At 39.5% G+C, this 16,275-nt stretch overlaps 1 protein-coding gene across 3 annotated transcripts in view; it reads right to left on the bottom strand.

The window, feature by feature from the left end:
- Positions 1–1,319: 1,319 nt before the first annotated feature.
- MYZAP (myocardial zonula adherens protein) overlaps positions 1,320–16,275 on the bottom strand; it is a 71,208-nt gene continuing 56,252 nt past the window's right edge. For 2 of the 3 annotated variants that reach the window (XM_089781998.1, XM_089782000.1), the window contains 3 exons: positions 9,013–9,096; positions 8,387–8,487; positions 1,320–6,511 (listed from right to left, as the gene is read on the bottom strand). In XM_089781998.1, the coding sequence (XP_089638124.1) occupies positions 6,403–6,511; positions 8,387–8,487; positions 9,013–9,096 (294 nt within the window). In that variant the 3' untranslated portion in view covers positions 1,320–6,402. The remainder of the gene's footprint in view (positions 6,512–8,386; positions 8,488–9,012; positions 9,097–16,275) is intronic. The other variant, XM_089781999.1, reaches the window with a different exon arrangement.

Here is a 16,275-nt window from a genome sequence, read left to right on the forward strand (position 1 = left end):
ATTGTTTTTCATTGTCTGCTTTGTTCCTAGAAAATAAGCTTGAACCCAAAGATTGCACCAAGGCAATACCACCCCCGCAAGAGACGCATTATATTTCCGGCCGACAAAATGGCCATCAACATGCCTTTGTTTTTGTTGGCTTATTTAGCTTGTTAGGAACAACTACCTGTATTAGTGATAACATGTTTAATTGGCAATGGGTGAAGATACTGCGTAACTGTCGTAGACCATTGGCTTATGTGCATATCTCACTTCCGCTGCTAGACCTATCAAATCACTTCTCCTCCGTCCATATAATCTAATGTATGTTTTGGTTAAGTTAGTGCTCACCAGGTTAACCCCTGCTGAGTACTCCACCAGCTGTGTGAACCAATAAATCCTCTGCTTGTTTTCACCTGCACCCAGTGTGTCCAAGAATTATTCCCAACAAGCAGTGTTGAGGATCTTTACTAGTTCTTGTATCGAGTGAAACCTGTCTAGAGGTAAGTATGCCCTTGCCGTGATAGAATCTAGGTCTGCCCCTATGAAGTTTATATTTCGTGTGGGATCAATGGTCGACTTCTGTTTGTTTATTATAAGGCCAAGAGAATCGAACGTGTTTCTGGTCAACGAGATCATTCACATGGTCTCCATAAATGCATTGGCGCCTTTATGAAACAATCGTCCAAATAAGGGAATATGAGAACGTGCTGGCGATGGAGATATGCCGCGACGACCGCTAGAGTCCTTGAGAAAACTGTGGGAGTCGACACCAGGCCAAAGGGGAGGACCCTGTATTGGAAATGGTTGTTTATCACGAAGCACAAGAAGCATCTGTGCGCCGGATGAATTGTAATGTGAAAATATGCGTCCTGCAAGTCGAGGGCTGCAAACCAGTTGTGATTCAGAGATGGGATTATTGTGGCCAGAGTCACCATCTTGAAACGTCTTCTCTGCAGATAACGGTTGAGCCGACGCAGATCGAGAATCGGCCTCCATCCTTCTGTCTTCTTTTGCACCAGGAAGTAGTGGGAATAAAAGCCTCTCCCTTTGAATTCTTTTGGGACTCTCTCTATGGCTCCAATGGCAAGTAGGCGTAGAGCCTCCTGTCGCAAAAGAGTGTCGTGAGAGGGGTCCCTGAAAAGGGACGGGGTTGGTGGATGGGTAGGGGGTATAGATGCAAAGGGGATGGTGAAACCTGATATTATTTCCAATACCCATTTGTCGGTGGTTACTTCAGCCCAACGATTGTAATAAGGCTGAAGGTGATGATGAAAGATGGGTATGGTATCGGCAGTGATGGCAACGACGACTGGTGAGTTTGCACCCTCGACAGGCAAGTCAAACCTGCTGTTTTGTGTGTGGTACATTGGTCGCCCTAGATGGTTGCGGACATCTATGCTGCGCTCTTTGTTTGGATCGAGTCTGATCAAAGAGACGAGGTTGTCGTCTTTGGAACTGAAAGTCATATCGTCTCTGATTCGGGAAGTACCTTTGGCAACGGAACGGTGGTACGTACATGCCAAGCGTACGTAGGGTCGTACGCGAATCCTTTCCAGTATGTAACACCTCATCAGTTTTGTCCGCAAATAACTTCAATTTGTCGAAAGGAAGGTCTTTGACTTTCGCCTGCAAACCCCTAGGGACGCCCGCAGCAGCCAACCATGATGCTCTGTGCATGGATATTGCAGTAGCTATTGATCTTGTGGCAGTATCCACAACATCTATGGCTATCTGTAGACTAGCTCTAGAGCAAGCATACCTCTCCTGTACCACGGCACAGAGTATGGCCTTGTCCGCTTCGGAGGTGTTCTGGGCAAGCCCTGCCAACTTGGTGATGTTATCGAATCCATGGTTGGACAGAAGTGCCGCGTAATTGGCAATGTGAAGGAGGGTGGACGAAGAATAAACTTTTCGACAGAAGATGTCTAGTTTTTTGGCCTCTTTCTCCGCTGCTGCATTTTTCACCTGTGAATTCTTGGCACGATTAAGGGCTGCATCCACTACCAGAGAGTTTGGTTGGGGGTGGGTAAAGAGAAACTCCAAACCCTTGGAAGGGATGAAATCTCTCTTTTCTGCCTGCTTTGATGTAGGTGGGGCGGAAGCCGGGGTATGCCAGATTTCCGAGGCTGGTTCGAGAATGGCCTCATCAATCGGAAGTGCTGCTCTCGACTGTTGTCTCGGGTGTAAATTTTTCAGCAGCTTGTATTCCTTGGTCTGCACGTCCGCCAGCTGGACATTCTGTGTCTGCGCTACCCGTTTAAAGAGATCCTGGAATTCTCTACTGTCATCCGGGGGGTGAAGTGTACCATTGAAATACGGCCTCATCCGGGGAGGATGACAAAATGTCAGCTGGAGATACTGTGCACGGAGGGGCATCCTCGTCCTAAATCTGACCCTCCTCTGGTTCGGACATCTGAAGAGGAGGAGGAGGAGCAGCCACCGGAATCTTGGGCAATGGGGCTGTCTGTTGGAGTGAATCCACTGGGGACTGGCGTCTAGCCAGAGAACCATGGCAACAGCAAGAAAACGAGATCTTGTATAATGTTGAAAAAAATAATCTCTCCCCCCATGGCTATAGGAGCAGTCGGGAGACAGCCTCCTGGATGAATGGGCACTGCTGTATCTACTGCGGTAAGACCTCAAAGGTGAACGAGTCGGTGAATGAGATCTACTAGTAGGCATCACATAATGCGGTAGGGGGTGCCTGTACACATAAGTATAGTGAGGCCTCGAGTGCCGGTGCGGAGAACGCGGGCTGTGGTGATAATGAGGTTCTCACGGAGAATGGTACCGTGGAGGGGATGGAGACGATGCCGGGGAAAACCATTGGTGAGGGAGACGGGGACACTCTTCTCGGAACAGATTTCCTCTGAGCCTTTGTAAGAATGACTGAAGGCGTGGTGCAGGGCTTATCAACAGAGGAATGTTTTGAGGCTTGATCCTCATCATCCAAAACCAGTATTGGGGAGTGCCATACCGATGAAGCTGGGGAGGCTAGCTCTCCTATCGGTGCCTTATGTGGAACCAAACTGCGGTGATCCGTCGGTGCCGTACTTGGTTTCTTAAGAGTTTGCAGTGCCGCCTCTGGTACTGCAGTGTGGCTGTCACTCGGCACCATATCAGGCACCGTGGGTGTTTGGTGCCCCAGTGCCGACTGGGCTGTCAGTGCCGTTGATTGAAGCGGTGCCGGCCTCGGTACCGTATCATGCCTCCCGTGCCGTTGCACCGATGGTGCCGAGGTCCTTGGATCCGGCACCTGCGTAGGTGGCCGCCTGTGAGTCAGAGGAGCCGTTTTCTTCCCCGCAGCCTTAATAGCGTTCGAAGGCGCCAGCACCGAAGAGGAGGGCACCAAAGGCTTATGCCTCTCTGATTTTTCTTTCGCAGGCGGACGACCCGTTCTGATTTTTCTTTCGTCTGGTTGGTCACCTGCACTGACTTTAGACAGAGGGGATGCGGCCAGGGATCGCACCAGGGAGGCTTTCATCCCTTTCTTCTCAGTCAACTCCCTCGGCGGTGATGACCTCTGCCTGCACTCCATAGAGGGGGTCCCCTTGAGCTGCCTCAGAAGGCTGTAGAACCTTATCAAAGAGGATGAGCTTGAGCCTCATGTCTCTGTCCCTACGTGCCCTGGCCGTTAATTTCGAACAGTGGGCACACTTGCTCGGTATATGGGACTCCCCTAAACAGCGTATACATTCATCGTGGCCATCGGACGCTGGCATGGGGTCTTTACACAGGGAACATTTCTTAAACCCCGGTGAACCAGGCATTTTGATTCTACTGGATTAAATAGTAATAATAAACTAGAACTTAGCAACAGCAACACTGACTAACTACAACTTTTGTTTTGTTTTGTTTGTTTTAAACTAACAAATAACTAACTAACAGTAACCTGAGGAAAACTAATGAAAATTTTAACTTTTCAATTGAAAGGAGCTGCCTCTGTGGAGAGACAACAGAGCTCCGTCAGCAATATAGGATGGTTGAAAGGAACTGGCGGAGGGACCGGACTGCGCGACGGGAGAAACGGCGCGCGGCGCCTGCTGTGCACACATGGTCCGGCCGACTATAGCTACAAAAAGCCTCCGATCAGCGGCATTGGGATGAGCCCGACACCTAGAGTGGAGCACCCATGGGGACCACTCAAAGAAGAATTTACTGTTAGTCTACAGGACCTTAGTTTAAAATGTGTTTTAAAAATATGTCATTAGTGTGTTGCTGAAGATTATAAAATCACAGCTCCAAAAAAATCATCAAACCTCCCTCTCCCTGGGCTGCTGTTGGGCACAGAGGCACCAGTTTAACAGTGTTGGGTACGGCTCCATAAATCCTAAGGACATCCCTGCCACCAAGCTTCAGGCACCATAGCTTAATTCAAGTAAAGATTCTCCACACAAGGTTAAAACAACAGTTACCATTGATCTCAGGGTGTTAGTAGTTTCATTGTACTTGCTACCTGGTCACAAAACAATTCCTCTGGTTTATAGTATAAAAATAGCTTCTCGTTTCAGGGGTCCGTAGACAGTAATCCATAGGGGAGGGCAGACTGTCCTCAGGCCCTTTCCCATAGAAGTGATTTCTGTGTCTTTTCACTAGGAGAAATAGGTTTATCCCATCTCTTGTATTAATGCTGACTTAGTATTTTAGGATTTTTTTTAATGAAACGTTAAACAGCTACATCTATGTTAGCACAGATTATAATAAAATACTTTAGATAAGCAGATATTACACAGCTCTCCAAACTGTATTCAAAGTAATTTACACATGCCTTGATTTTTTTTTGGTGGGGTTAGAGGGGAGAGGGCAACAAAACAAAACAAAACTTACCTTGAATTTTGTAGGTAGTATTATATCACACTTTGCATCTTAGAAAATGAATATTTTCAGAAGTTGAAGTCCAATTTCACTGGACCCTAAATCTGCAGCTTAATACACAGTCACAGTGCAATCTGTTGTGCATATGAACTTGCAGAATTGGTAACTTAGTTCATATTCCATTTCATTTCTTTGGTCTCTTCGAACTCTGTATGTTTTTGTAAAGTGTTCCAAACTATCCACACCAATGCAAGCATTGTGTGTGCTATTTTATTTGCCATTTAAAAAGTGCAATTTAAAGCACACTTCTTTAACATTGAAAAATATGAAATACCTTGGAAGTAAGCAAGGCATTTGTTAGATGTAGATTATTGATCATTTTAATTAAAAACACAACATCTTACTCTGTTTTTACAGCTTGTGCCACAGCTTAAAATCTTTGGTTAAGATTGGGAAACATTCATTTTGAGAAACCCTGAGGCATGGCTAGTGTCCTCCAGTAATAATATGAAATGCTAGAGGAACATTAAACAACAGTGCATTTTAAAATAAATACAGTTGTGACTGTAATAAAGTTATTCTTTTAAAAACTAATTTTAATAAAACCATAAACAATATTTAAAATAAAATTAGCATAGTTTTAAAATTCTGGGATTATAAACAAGTTTTAAAAATCATCCTGGTATTAAAATACTTGCAGGTAGAATAGATGTAGTAATTTCTGTCTGTACATGAAAAGTGGGCATGTGATATTAAGACAGATTTTGAAGAAATAGTATTCTGATTAAGAAACCTAAATCACAAAATAGAATAATGTACAGCTAATATCTTTGAAGGCAAAATTCTGCTTTGCAGTTATTCGTTCCTCTTCCTGGGCAAAAAGGGACAAGAACAAATCCAAATACCAGTGGTAGGGCCTTCACCACTAGACTTGGTCCTGAGTCTACAAACATTTATCACTGACTGTATTTCTTACAGCTAACAGAACAAACAATGGTCTGAATCCAACAATGCAGTAAAGCTTCCGTGTTTATACTGAGAGTAGTAAGCAATATATTATTAGCAAGTGTCTGTAGGATCAAGATACACAACTCTGCTGTAAATATTCTGCAAAAGAATACTAGTACACCTTATCTGGGCAAACATGAGTCCTTGGCACTGTAACAGGTGACCCACCCAAGAAGATAAGAGGTTAATTGTAAATCAATGTCCTTTCACAGGAGAATTATAGATTTTATACCTAATTATATTACATTGAAAATAAAATAAATTACAGCTTAATTTTACAGAAAGAATTTCAACACACAATCAGAAAACTATAGAACAATCTCTCCTTCAATATGTGTGAAATATGACCAATTGCACTATATAGCTTCCCCACAAGAAGCAAATATATATTGCATTTTCACACAGCTCTTCTTCCACAACCCCATGCAAAATGCTAATGTCAGTAGCAACTTCGGATATGAAGATACTAAAAAGCTAGAAAGCTCATCAAGACTGTCTGCTATGGTCTTCTCTGAGTCTGCTTAGCTTAATTCTGATCAGATGTCAAGCTTCACAGGGCATTTGCTTATTTGTTAAGGAGTGCATTGACTTGTGCGTTTAAGATGTATTATTCTTCATAGTAAACTCCAGGACTCTCTTGAATGGGATGTATGTCCTCACGAGTCTTGAAGGTTCAGGAGACCTTTTGCTATCAATGTCCGTACTACTAAGAGAGAAAGAAAGACATTTTGACTGTCAAATTCTGCAGGGCTTGACTTGTTTTGCTTGACATATCAATTTGGGCAGCTGTAAACTTCATCACGAATAACTTGAGACTTAAAGGTTCTTTGTGATACTAGCTCTAGAAGCTTAAGCATTGGATTTATCTTCAATTGTAATGCACATTTAATACATGCCAGATATTTTTATAAATGTCATGAAGAACTCTTGACAATTCTTATGCCAGATACTATCACGTTTGAGATGTGAGCATCATCAAATCACATATTAGAATACATAGCAACCCAAGTTCTGATTTATAGCCATAAAACCAGTGACGTGGATTGAAAAAAATAAAATTGACTATAAAACATAGTTTCATAAAAACTAAACTTGGAAGATGTCTTGATAAGTTTAAAGAATGGGAGAAATCTGAGAGGTAGGCAAAAGCTGCTTTGAGATCTAAAGGGGCCCCCAAAAAGCATCACAAAGAAGGGTTTGTTAGCTTTTTCATTATGAACCAATTTTTGAAGTTTCATAGTGCCGTTAAATTACTCTCTAGGATGAAAGTTGCCAAGAGTTGAAAAACTGCCATGGGGTTGTTTTTAATATTAGGAGGGCAAATTATATTATACAAGATAGTTTACTGATTTCATGTGACTATTTGCATTCCTCAAAATTAAAGATTTATTTTGCAGGGCTGTTAAATGGATTAGTGTACTGCTAGGTATTTTTAAAATGGCCAAAATATTAGGGTTTATTGTTCATGGACAATTATTACTTTTTATTTTAAGTGCGTTCTATCCTACTCCTAATGCAAGTGCACAGAGCCTTGGTTACACCAGAACTAACAGGGTTCCACTGAATCATGTAAGAAAGACATTGCAGTCCATGTTAATGGACAGGGAAGACACACTTCCCCTCAAAGCAAGGAAAGTGGTTTAGGTAAAGGCTAAGGAGGGAGAAACATAACCATGAAGATTCACTGGCAAGTCCCCATGCAGGGCCGGGGGCATGTAGAAAAACTATGGCAGCCATTAAAAAAAAAAAAAAAAAGCGCTGTACTGTCACTACTCAGTCTTCAGAAGGACTTACCACGTTTTCCTCCCCTCCCCGAAGCTTGTATTAGGCAGGCTTAGAACTGGATTTGCCTAGTTATATGTACATAGTTCTACAGTTAATATGTTAATAGTGATATTGTAAGAGCTCTTACAACAAACAATGATCAACAATAATTTACTTCCTATATTAGATTCTTGTTGTATCTAGGATAATATCTGGCAATTTTAAGCAAATGCAACTTTTTAAAATACTGATGGACCATGTATTTTATGAAGACATAACATGAGCCTGATTTGAACTACAGAATTGCAGCCAAATTTTAGTACTGCCTAACATACCAGATATTTATGCAAGTCAACTATTGTGCTAATGTTCTGCTGCACTCTCAGTAGCAAAAACTTGAACATTCATTTTCCTACAGGTCACAAGAACAGTTCGTTGATATTCTTCCAAAAGGTGGAACTCCAGGGGACTAGATTTAACTCTCTTATCATTTTACCCCTTTGTAGTTAAATACTCCCGGAGTCTCTAGTATGCTCCATTAATTTCAGGAAAAAAACATGATTGTTGTAGGTGACCGAAATAAAGTCAATGGTAAATATCATTTTAACGCTACATGCCACTCTGTATGCCATGAAGAAAAAGACCATTAAATAAAAATACACTGCCTATTAAAATTGCAGATAAGTTCTTCAGAAATTACAGTTTGTAGAGATATAAACTGTTTCAAAACCATATGCTCTTTTAATGGACAGGTTTATTGCCAGAGTGATTTTCTGTAGAGAACCCTTCCCAATAAATTAGACAAAGCTCTGAATACCTGGATGGAAGATCACAACCTATTCCAATCTCTCTTGTTTCTACATTCGTCCTTGGCTGGGTTTCCATTAAGTAGTCTAACCTGTCTTGTAATTCTTTATTCTGGAAAAGAAGAATTTTCTGCATGACTTTCAAGATGCATTTTTTCAGAAGACAAATATGTATACATGATTTCAACTCATTAACATAATATATTTTTCTTTTAATTAATAAAGTCCAGCATTAGACTTCATTGATATTTAAAAATATTATTTAGAGTATGCACATTTCCTTATTTTACAGTTGCAGTAATTGTAAAATAAAAGTCAATCTTGTCAATCTTGCCTACATTTAGAATGCTAGGATTTTTATTGTTATCTTTTTGGTGCATATGCATAACTGTATGCTACAAAAATTCAGCAAAAGTGCAAAGGTTATTTATTACATGCATTCATGCTGTTCCTGATGTCATAACTATTTTTGTTTCCATATTCAAGACCAGTTACTTACTAGAGTAATTGAATTTACATAAAGAAAATATCAGACAGCATGGTTCTAACTAACATTTCTTATAAAGCACATCAAAACAATTTTAACTTTTTAATTTTTTTAACTTTTAAAAAAAATATAGCTAATTTAAGTCCTTACCTCACATTCTAGGAAAGAAATTTTTTCTAGAAGCTGCATTATAAACAATTCCTTTTGCTTGATCTTTTTCTTTAGTATTTCAATCTATTAATGACAAAAATAGAGGACTTTAAGAAAATGAGGTGAAAAAGACTTTTTGCCATAAACAAAAAAAAATCATTGATTTCAGTGTACAGCCAATATTATACTTTCTGTTCTAGAATGTGCATATATTACAAAACACCCTGAATTCAAAAAGGTCACCTTGGATGGTTCATAGTTGGGAAAAAATGCCATTACCAACAATTGTTTGCCAGATTGATGATAAAACAACAGTAAGAGACCACCTCAATAGTAATGTGACATTTTCTATGCTCTGTAGGGAACAATATTTACTGTAACATAAATACAGTATTAATAGCTTCAATTTCTCCCCTTCATTACAGCAACATTTCACAACTTAATTTGTGCAAACTTGTCCTAAAGCTAATTTACCTAGCTACAAGAGGATCTCCCCTGAGTAGTGGGATACTTGCATGTTATAGAGCCATTACATTAATTTTTATTACACATTTCTCCCAATAGGTTCTGGCCCAATATGTGCATTTCTGTCTCTTGTGAATGAGTATTTTGGAGAAAAAAACCCTACTGTGGACTTATTGCTTAAGTGAGTTCTGCTGCAGTTGATCTGTATGTTGTTTAGAACAGAGCACTAGTATAACAGCTCAGAACACAAAGTGGAGAAGACAAAGTTGAAGATATGAGCATTAAAAACTATATTTATGCCTTCAATTTCAAAATAATATATTTTAAAAGGGTGTAAGTTATGTCCTATGTGTAGCAAAAGAGGTAAAAGCTAATATCTGATAGCATGTACTGGATTCTGCACTCTTAATGAAGCTAAGTTATGTCACTACTCATACAATTAAGTTCCTGCCCACCGTCACTAAATAATCAACTAATTAAAAATCAAATTACATATACAATTTTAAGGAAAAAAAGTAAACAAAAAATGTATTCATGAAAGTGCAATAAAGTTTTATATAATGTATTAAGTTTTCAAAACAGCCAATCAGAAGGCAATTGAAGTTCCAAATAATTTAGTTTTCCACTTATATCTGTCACTCTGGTACACTGGAGAGTCAAGGTGTGTGAGGTAATATTACTGAAATGCATCAGAGTAAAACAATTTCTGAATTTCTGGCCTGCTTTCTTGCTCTTCATTTCATCTTTTTTCTTAAAAAATAAATTCTTATTAAGAATGCTTTTTGCTGTTAAAACAACCTTCTATGCAAAGTTCACCAGCATATATGAAAATAATAAATAAAAAAGTTTCAAGAAAGAGGGAAAGAATTAAATACAGGGGCCATCACTGTCACAAAAAAATCACTACAAACCAATATAAAAAAATTAATCAATGCAAAAAGCCCGAAAAATGTTCTAAAGAGAAAGAACCTGGAAAAGGTTAGAATAAAACACAAATGAATAAAAAAAATGCAGAGAACTTAAAGGAAAAGATTTGTGAAGCCAATAATAATAAAAAAGTACAGCCATAATGGGTATTTATCTTAATAAAAGTGACATGCCCCATTTGCAGTTTTAATAATTTAACTTCAGTGAATGTAATAAAACAAGGTTCCGATTCAGTTATTACTGAAAAAGGGAAGAGTATATTCCATTCTGTAAATTTTTCAATTAAAAGTTAGTGATAAAACACATAATGAAGAAATGCTATGATCAGCTCATCCATTTCTTTGCAAACAAAGGGGGTTTGTTTTCAGTTCAAGCTAGTGCTCCATCTGTCTTTCACTTTAAATAGCAGAGCCTTGTCTGGCTAAAATATAGTTCCAGTAGCAATATCATTTAAAATCGTACTTGAAGTGATCTTTTCAGCTTTCATAGCTTTATAGAAAAGTAATCTTTATATCACCGGCAGACATTTGACAGCTATTGATCCTGTTTTTTTATTTATGGCTCTGTTTAATGCTATAATTATAGTTCAGCCAGAATTTTTATTATAAGTAGGTTTAGTCTTTCCATGATTTTGATAGAACAATTTATACTATCAGTATATTCCACTCTCATGGTGGTAGTTGGTATTAATAGTATGTTCCTCTGCCATGCACAGAAAGAAATCATTTTGGTATCAGAGCTCTGTATCAGCAGCAAAAGTAGAAGTACAGCTTTAAACCACAGTGTGATCAGACGACAATTTTGCCCTTACTTAGGCAGAGCCAGTTTACTGGAGATATTATACAGCAGTTGGTGCCAATTCTGTTTTTTAAATTAATTCAGAAGACAAATGTTTTTATTTAGAGTAATAATCTAATTACACACCAACAAACATTTCTGAAAGCCCACTAAGTCTTACATCTTTACCTTTTCATAATAGTTCAATTTACTGATTAAATAGAGTAAATATAATTCAAAGCCTTTAGACCATGAAAGTTAAAATTGAGCAAAGAGGCTGGTTTAGTATCACACTGTCAGGTACAACTAGATGTAGTATGATTAAAATGGCATAATCATATATATTTATATATATTCCACACCTACTCAATAGAGTTAATACTATAGAAACATCTGAATGATTTGAACATGGTCTAAGAAGATTATACTTAGGATAATAATGGAAATGCTTGAATTAAAATGAAGGCATTGAAAACTCAGAACACAAAGATGGAAAATGGATTCTTCCACCTCCCTCCAACATGATATTCTATGATCTGGCATCACATTTACTGCATTTGTGATTTAAAGTGGGAACCACTAATGGCTCTGTAGGCTGAACCATACACACCATAAGCAACATGTCTTGGCTCATTTAAGCATGGCTTTATGGTTGCAGTTCAATTCTATTCATTCTTCGGTTCCTTTAGAGGGCTATTTATTTATATCAGTAAAAACAATATGAAGTAATATCAATAGAGGATCTGATTAGACCGTGTGTATTACACTTGCAGTGTTTTGTGTAACAACACATCTGACTCCTCAAATCCTGTAACACTGAAAAAGTGATACTTCATTCAATCCAAGGCCTTAGCTTTGTTGACTAAAATGACCAAACCCATTAGGGGTGACACACACGCAGCAGTGGACAAGCCATGGTCATCTTTCTAGTGTGCAGAGAGGAAGACAGAAGTGCAGAGACATTTTATATCCCCTGAATGTAGCAGAGCTATTCTCAGTGCCAAATGCACATAGGCCAGCATGGAAGATGAGCAGGTATGTAGCCAATAAGCCTGCAAATATACAGAGTCTGTCAAGCAGACAGTCAGGTTATTGGCAACTACTGCAGTCCAGAAGCTGGAGTAGCCACCAAAAAGGGCTATGGAGCTGCTGAAACCTTGTCCATAAGCTGACTGGATTTAGACCTCCTCCTCCTCCGAGAATTCTCCACTAAAGGCCACTCATTGCACCTTTGGATAAAGAAATTACATTGCTAACCTATGGCCTTTCATGTGGCAAAAAGCCATTAAGAAGCAATCAAACCTGACTGTATAAAAAAAAACTTTAGAGAACTTTACCCCTAATAATGAGATGTGATATGTAAAGGAAACATGGGAAAGGAAGCAACAACTTTGGATGAGTATAAAATATATATTAAATAAAGCATTAAACATAATACTGTACATAGTTACAGAACATTGTCATAAGTAACATTTGCATAAACTGAAAGAGTGATGATCTTCATTATGTGAAGAAGTAACAAGAGTATTGGCTCATATATGCATTCTTTCTGTAAAATGTTTTTAAAATAACTGCAGTAATATTATAATCTTCCATACTGCTTTACATTTTGCAAAGTGCTAGACAAACATTAATTCACGGAAACTAATATAAAATAATGAACAGTAGTATTTAGAGCATTACAAAAACACACATCCCAACACACACAAAGAAGATCTCTGTCATAAGGCACTTGCAACGTGAAGTAAACACTCAGGGCTCGTCTACATTGGCCCCTTTTCCGAAAGGGGCATGCTAATTTTCCAGGTTGTAATAGGGAAATCCGCGGGGGATTTAAATATCCCCCGCGGCATTTAAATAAAAATGTCCGCCGCTTTTTTCTGGCTTTTAGAAAAGCCGGAAAAGAGCGTCTACACTGGCCCCGATCCAGCCTGATCCTCCGGAAAAAGGCTTTTCAAAGTAGGAATAAGAGATCCTCCGGAAAAGGGCTTTTTTCCGGAGGATCGGGCCGGATTGGGGCCAGTGTAGACGCTCTTTTCCGGCTTTTCTAAAAGCCGGAAAAAAGCGGCGGACATTTTTATTTAAATGCCGCGGGAGATATTTAAATATCCCCCGCGGATTTCCCTATTACAATCTGAAAAATTAGCATGCCCCTTCCGGAAAAGGGGCCGATGTAGACGTAGCCTCAGTATATGGGGCAAAAGACCAAAGAGCCATGAAGTCAGAGTCTCCATATAGGGATGGATGCCTTGCAGAAAGAAGTTGGTTTTAAGCAGGCTGATCAAGGCACAACTTGATATGGACTGGGAGAGAAGGAGCATAACAAGTTGAAGATGATAATCAGGATGAGAGCCTGAGTGGAAGGTTGGCAGAATTATCCACAATAAAAGGTGTGGGTAAGAAGTGGATCAGTTTGGGACAAAAATAATATTCAAACCTCTTCTTAGACTCTCTCCTGTATCCACTGCAATCTGGCTTCTACCCTCTATACTCCACTGAAAGTGCTATCACTAAAGTCTAAAAATATCTTTTGGCTAAGATTTGGAACCTCCAATTTGTTCTTGATCTTTACCTGGCCTTCAGTACCATTATCACTCCCCTACTCGACATCTAGGCCCTCCAACTAGCTTTCATGGCATTATCCTCTCACCGTTCTCCTCCTACTTCTCTGACTGCTATTTCAGTGTATCCCTCTCTGGGAGAACTCCACAGGGCTGTAACTTAGCACTTGCCATAACTCCTTTTATACCTTACCCAGCTCTTATGTTTTTTTACAGGTTCCACCAATGTCTCTACACAGAGTCACAACTGTTCCTCTCTTCACATCCATAATAGTCCTTAGCATACGCATTATTTGTATTGCAGTAGAGCAGAGGCAGAGAACCTTTTTTGGGTCAGGGGCCGCTGACCCCCAGAAAAGAGAGTCAGGGGCCGCACACAAGTGAGAAGAAAAAAATCCTCACTGACATGACACCTGGGAGGATAGGCACTCCCCACATTCCTCTCGCACACCAGAGCCTAGGGGGGGCCCACGTTAGTAGATTTTGTGTGTTCCAACCCTGAGGGAGGTTAGGAGCGGGAGGGACTAGAGCACCAGAGGGGGCTCCCCAATGCTGGTGGGGAGCCCTGAGCCTTGGGGGCTGGATCCAGGATTAAGAGGGAGGCAATTAAGTTCCATACCCCCACAGTAGAGCCTGGAGATCCTTATCAGAGCTGAAAGCTTCCTCATGTTAGGGGATGCACATCATCCTGGATGGCTAGTCATCAACTCAACTTTAATATAGCCACTCTAAAGCTCTATATTTTTCTTCTAAATGCTTGCTATCTTACCTTATTTTCTGTTATCATTGACCACTGCCCCATCTTCCTTATCTCTCTGTCCTCCAACATAAAGGGCATCTTTAACTCTCAATCTCCCATCACACATCCAGATCATAATAAAATCTTGTGTCTCCCTCCAAAACTTAGAAAATCCAACCCTTCTATTTTATCCCATCATTTAAGATGTTTGATCATGCTCTTCTCTCTCACCTTGGTTACTAGGACGTCCTCAAATTCCCTTGCTTACTGAAACAGCCTGTGTCAAATCTCTCTGAAAAATTGTTCCCCCAACTTCTCCTGGCCTTGTCACCAAAGTTTAAACTTTCACTTTTTGCTTCAAGACCCTACAATACTCCACCCAGACTACATCTAGGAACTCTACTACTTTGCTCTCGTAGGGTGCATCTACATAGTATTCTTACACAAATTGCATAGCTTATTTTGAGGTAACACAAATTGCATAGTTTATTTTGAGGTTATTTCGAAATACAGCCTCTCCCCGAGTTACGGACCAAACACTTGGCCGTAACTCGATCCATTTGTAACTTGGACCCCATTGAGTTACATGCAACCATGCTGTTCGTAAGTGCGGGTCGCGTTCCTAAGTTGGGGACTGCCTTTACGACCGCTCCATGAGAGCTTTCATAAGTGCGAACGATCGTAATCCAACCGTTCGCAACTCGGGGAGTGGCTGTAGTTTATTTCAAAATTTGGCGCTGTCTACATAGCACCAAATTTCAAACAAACAAACTATTCCAACAAGTCCCTTAACCCTCGTGGAATGAGGGTTACAAGGACGATGGACTAGCATGCCCCCTTATTTTGAAATACATTTTGAAATAACAGGCGTATTTAAAAACACAGAAATGCTATTTTGGGATACTTCTAGTATCCCAAAATAGCCCCACTGTCTAGATGTAGCCTTACATGGCAACAAAGATATTTGTTTCCATACCTACTTAATTTCTTTTGCCACTCCTGACTTCCTCTATACTGCCCTCTATGTATAGAACAAACTCTCAAATTCAAGGCATCAGATTCTCACCCTTTCCTCTTCATAATCTTTCACAGACCCACTCTTTCTGAAGCTCTACATCAGATTATTTTTCTTTTAAAATATTCTCAATCTAATACAACTTCTTTCCCTGGATTTCCCAGAGTGTTCCAACTGTACCAAAGGGATATTAATTTTAGACAATTCAATCTTGAGACATTGAGACACATTGGAGAGGAAATATTCAGAAATGCAAGGTTAATGGTAGAAAATTAGATTTGGGAGTCATCACCATAAAGCTAGATATCTGAACCTATGGGGATGAATAAGATCATTAGAAGAAGAGGAGAAAGCAAAGAACACTATTCTGGGACATAGATGTGAGAAAGGAACAGAAGATGATCTCCAAAAAGAAATGCTAAAGAATTGAACATTAAGATCAGAAGATAATCAGGAGAGTTAAAAAAAAAAAAAAAAAAAAAAAAAAGCCAAGGAATGAGAAAGAATGACAGAAAATATTAAAGAGAATAAAAGATTGACATGATTTTATCAGAGAGTTGTGTCAACCGTACAATTTTTACTTTTTTGGCTAAATATGATCCATTTCAGAGCTGGAGGCTTGAAAATATGTATAGATTTACTGGGTTGGAGTCTATCCAGAATTTATTTAAATTCACCCCAATTTTACCACATGATGTTGTCATCCAGTTGAAGTTATTTCTCTGCATATCACATTGTACACTTACTTGGGTATCGTATATTATACAAATTTATATTTT

Source organism: Pelodiscus sinensis, chromosome 14 (assembly GCF_052426305.1).
Source record: "Pelodiscus sinensis isolate ZL-2025 chromosome 14, ASM5242630v1, whole genome shotgun sequence".
In the NCBI taxonomy this organism is placed as follows: Eukaryota; Metazoa; Chordata; order Testudines; family Trionychidae; genus Pelodiscus; species Pelodiscus sinensis.